Source organism: Silene latifolia, chromosome 4, assembly GCF_048544455.1.
Source record: "Silene latifolia isolate original U9 population chromosome 4, ASM4854445v1, whole genome shotgun sequence".
NCBI lineage: Eukaryota > Viridiplantae > Streptophyta > Magnoliopsida > Caryophyllales > Caryophyllaceae > Silene > Silene latifolia.
This window is the reverse complement of record NC_133529.1, coordinates 72,189,385-72,194,656: the sequence shown is the minus strand read 5'-3', so window position 1 is coordinate 72,194,656 and position 5,272 is coordinate 72,189,385. Positions and strand designations below refer to the sequence as shown.

The window sequence follows — 5,272 nt, the reverse complement described above, 5'->3', positions numbered from 1 at the left end:
AAAAAGTTTAGAATTTGCCCGAAAATTATTCAGTTCAAAACATAAACAATTTAATTCTACTCAAATTCCATACATAAACAATTAAGATATTACTCCGTGAAAGCCAATTTTGACCCAAAGTTTTTTTTTTTTTTTTTTGGCAGTGATAAAGAAAGGTTTCCTACATAGTGCGTAGCCGACTCTCGGAGCCTGACTTTATTATTACATAATCTGAAACAGAAATTAAACTAAGAATGAGGTTAGTAAAAAGAAAAGGCTTCTTGAGGGGACGATCTGAGTTTGCCAAATGAGCGAAATCTTCTTTTCTCTTCTTTGTCAATTGGGCTTCAGGAGAGTACCTGCAACAAGACATACTTACGCCTCGAGAACGTAGAGATTTACGGGAGAAAGACCTTCTTGTAGAGCAAGTAGATACATTGTGTCTTGGAGATTCATGTCCCTGGCTATGATTCTTTTTGAAATTAATAATTCTCTTAGTCTCATTCACTTGGAGATTAGAAGGGCAAAATCTACCTGAGGGGTACCTGCAAAGCCTACGTGTAGGCGAGGCACGTGACAGTTTACCAGACGAAGGAAACTTGCACTTCTTAGGTCCAACTGAAAACATGAAGAACGACTGATGTTCACTTGGATCTTTATGGGCTTGGAAGCAAATAGAGGTGTTGGCCGTGTCATTCGTCAAAGAAACGGGTAAGTAGAAATTAGGGGTGACAACTGTAGGGTCTCCTTGGGGGATATGAGTACCCGAAGGAGATAAGATGTCACAAATAGAGAATGAACTCGAGTTTACACCACCAATAGAGGACTCCCTCGAATTAATACCATGAATCCCATTGATGGCTCCTGAACAAGAAACCGTGTCTTCATTTCCCACCACCATCTTCGGTTTCCGCTTTTTAGAACGTCTCCTCCTCTTCTTTCTCTTATAATGATCTCTTGTAATTCCTCCCTCCTTTGTGACCTTGGTATTAAGGATCCGAATTGTCTTTTTTTTGGTGAAAGGTTAGAAATTCTCATTAAGCTCATAACAAACAATTACAAACACAACAATTCATAAAACAAGGATAAATCAATCATATTTGAATTGATTTTATCCAAGTTTCATCACTAACTCTTTTAGTACATTTGAGCCAATACATAGTACGTAAATTAAGAATGCTACTAATATGCTGAATTGTCATAGTAGACAAGTCTCTTTTATTGTAAAAGCTCACCTTACTCCCTCCTTTGTGACCTTGGCATTTTTTAATGTAATACCACTTAAATTTCTAACTTTATTTTTATTTTATAAATCCGAACTTCGGTGACTAAATTTCTTTTAAGAGAGAAAAGTTGTAATACTCCGAATATTTTGTTAATTATAAATTATTATTTCTCTTCGTTAATTTTAAATTGAAAAAAAAAAAAAGAGAATTTTGACTTTGCATCTTTTAAAGTAGATTTTATGTTTAATTGGTCTTTTCCGTACCTAATTAGATATTTAACTCCAAAGCCCACTAGCATCCCATATTCGTATATATAATCCGTAGCCCACATGATTTTATTTATTTTCTACCAATAACAAAACCCTATTCTAATACAACCTCCGACTATTTGTGTTCCTCTCTTCGTGAGGTTTAATGCCTCCCTATTACCATCAATCACTATAGTACCGCATGCATCATCATTATTATTGGCAATGATCAACTCCTTCATTGGATCAACATCTGTTATGATTATCGACCGAGCGTTTATAGCCAACCTGGCCTCTATCTGTGTCTTTCTCTATTATGGATTTTATGGGTTATTGTTTTGAGCGACTTGGGGCAAATTTAAGGTAACACGATTCTACCGATCCTAATATTATTACTATTGTTCGAGGTTATATGAACTACTTGTTGCAAATTGTTATTAATTACTTACGGTTTTTATGTGCTAAGATTTTTATATGCCTTAAATTACTAATGGTTAATACTTATTATAATAGTTAATATTTTTATCAGTAAGTTAATTTTATTGTGGAGAGACGGGTTTAGTTGTTAAATAACTGGAGATTGTTTAAGATAAACATGGGACTAATTAGGTAGGTAAAGTTTTCTTCAAGGTTAGTGTGGTGTTGTTGACATGTTTAATGGTCTAGTGAATCAATGATGTGTGGCTAGGAGTTTAAGCAAGTAGTATTACTGGGAACGAAGAGATAAATTTGTGTGTAGGTTTGAAACGAACAGGGATATTGTTTTCATTATGATCTTTGGATGAGATGGCGATACTATTATTTATTCGCGTCTGACCTTGTTAAGTAATTGAGTTGTGGTTTGTCCTAATGTTGTATTTTAATTTGTCGTTTCGTTTTTCCGAGACTCGTGGGTGAGTAGCTTGGAGTATTTACTCTAAGTGTTGAGCACGGTTCTATGAACCTTTGACAATATTTGATATTGAAATTGAGATAGAAATCCGGTTACTGGTATTGAGTTATGAGTTATGGGACCTTTGAGCCGAATTATGTTTACGGTCCAGAGTGACCATGGTTATTGAGTTATTTGAGTTTGAAATCGATATTGAGATGGAAATATTGTTTCGCGGTCTTATCCGCCAGTTCACTCACCCCTTGTCTTTGACTTAGGTTCGACGATGAGAATACGATAATTGGTTACTTTGGTGTATTATATTATGAGACGGAGTAATGAGATGAAACTTGGTTAATTATTGGGACGAGAGAGTGTATTATATTATGGAGTAGGTCTGAGCATGAGATGAGTTAACGGGGAGTGTTTTTATTATATTCTGTGTTTATTTTTATTTTTACGTGTGTATGTTTCCACGCCATGACCAAAAACTATTCTGCTTATATTGAGGTATTATCTGTTACTCAGCTTTCCGGCTGACGTGTTTTCTCCCTTCTGGGCTACTCGTCATGGGGGTAGTTCCTTTCTGTCTTCTGATTTTCTTTTCAGGTCACTTCCGCTGCTGTTGAAAAAGGATTTTATTTCAAGTGAAGATTTTATTTAAAGATTTTGTAAAAGTTTTAGTTCATTTTGTTTTCATTTGTATAAAAGAGATTTTGTAATAGAGACTTTGAATATTAATTATAATATCTCTGTATTTCGGCGCATTTTATATGTAAAAGTTAGTTTTAATTTAGCCGAAAATCAGGGGTGTTACAACTACCTTCAAGCATTTTTTGATAAGCTTGTGCGGAGATCCTTAGCCTTGAATTTCCTCCACCCTTTCTTGAGAACTCAAGAACCGAGTTTTTAGGAATATGCTCATTATCACCCATTTGAGAATATTTGTGATTGTGTTCCAAATCAAAATTAGGAGAAGAATTTTCTTCGAGATTTATAAGAAGGTCATCATCCAAAATGCAGGTATCCATGACAGTGGAGTCAGAAAGTGGAGTAACGCAAGAGCCACAAGAAGACCCCCCTTTTCGTTAACTGTGATGTCCCCGGTATTATCATTAGGGATAGGTCTTTTACATTCCCTAGCCACCTCACATAACAACTGGTCCTCAATACTTCTCTTCCCGTTATGATTAATAGCCCGTAGATTCTTGACAACATTCAGTTTTATAAGGATATCTTTATTCTTAGGCTCAAGCATTAACACAGTTTCAAGATCAGTTTGCGCTTCCATCAGCATATTAGTCTTCATGCAAGCTACAGCTCTACGAAATAGAGCCTTAGCATTTTTAGGGTTGGACGACAAAACCAAAGAGCAGAAGTTTATAGCCACCTCATACTCATGGAGCTTATTAGCGCAAGACGCTAAATTCAAATTTAAAGAAATTGCTAATTGCAAGACATATTCAACGTCATAGTCTTCCCTAGATTCCAAAACCAAACATAAGAGTCGACATTCCATTTCATAGCAGCCGCCAGCAGAGTCAAACAGATTTTGCTTAAAGAAGTTATTGCCACTCTCCTTAAGGAAGTTAACCTTAGTCAAATGAGTTTCTTCCATCGGTAAGAAAGAACTAAACAATGACCAGTCATCCTCCTTGAACTCACCATTTCCATGAGCAACAACAAAATGCTTTAGGAAAATTTTATCTATAGAAATAGTAGCCATAACTTTTCACAAAGCAACCCCAACTCAAAAAGCTAAGATAGAACACCTTTAAGAGGTAATAACTAATTCAAATACTCTTCTAAGAGTATATTATTTTGAGAAATCAAAAAAAAAAAGAAAAAACTTAAACAGCAAGAGCACCGGACAAATGTTCTCAGAATACCACAAATACCACCACACCTGACCCGAACCCTCACCACCGTATAAACCCATCTTGAGTCCACCCAAAAACCACTGTTCTAAAAAATAACCAGACTACCAACACCCAATCAACCAGCAACATCACCCGAAACTCTTCAACACCAACCTCGGACAAGAACAACGTCGAAAAAAAGACCAACTTCACCATCAAAACCAGACAGCCACCTCCGTCGAAAAAAAGAGTACTCGGACAAATACTCAAATTCAAGATAAAAAGGATTCAAAAAACAATGAAGAACGCGGTAAATTACTCCGATTTTCTTATAGGGTAAGCTCACAGAACATCGCCTAAAAAAACATGATAGATGAGCAAGAGAACCTTTATCACCGGGGAAAGAAAAAACCTGGGTAATTATAAAAAGGCTTAAATTGAAGCCATTGACGACTCAACGATGAAGTCATTTCTGATTCCAAGAAACTTCATTGAATTGAGTCAATAAATGCACCCAAAAATCTAACTCTATCCTCAATTAAAACAATGCCATAATGATGTGTGAAAGGTGCGTTTGTTAATAAAAAACTGAGAAATAACAATTACTGGCAGAAACTCGACCTGGATGCAACCAAAAACAACCACAGCCCAAGCTGAGAAGAGGATGGACGAAAAAGAGAATGGTGAGCCGCACCGGCCAACGACCACAATCAAGCATGAAGACCGATTGAACCACGAAGGGACCAATGGAAGGCATAAAAAAATAATGGGTGCATGAAAATCCGGGTAATCTAGTTAGTTAGAGAAGAGTGAACGATTGCCGGAGATTGGGCTTTGAAAGACGGCCCCATCTCCGGCGATAGGCTGAGCCTCAAGAAGGACGGTGGGCGGACGGGCGTTGCGGCTGTGTCAAAAACGGATTTTTAGGGTTGTGGATTTGGAGTTTTTTTTGCTTTCTCTCTCTTCGCGTCAATTAGAAAAAGAGTTATAAGGATTTAGTCCTGGATTAGTTGTACTCTATATACTCCCTCCCAGACACTATATTGTTCCCATTTGATATAGGCACAATACTTAAGGAAAAGTATTAAA

General features: G+C 36.6%; 1 protein-coding gene across 1 annotated transcript; it reads right to left on the bottom strand.

The window, feature by feature from the left end:
* Nucleotides 1-3,318: 3,318 nt before the first annotated feature.
* Nucleotides 3,319-4,050, bottom strand: LOC141651644 (70 kDa peptidyl-prolyl isomerase-like). Its single transcript, XM_074459345.1, has one exon. It carries the CDS (start codon nucleotides 4,048-4,050, stop codon nucleotides 3,319-3,321), a length of 732 nt encoding a protein of 243 aa, XP_074315446.1.
* Between the last annotated feature and the right edge of the window lie 1,222 nt (nucleotides 4,051-5,272).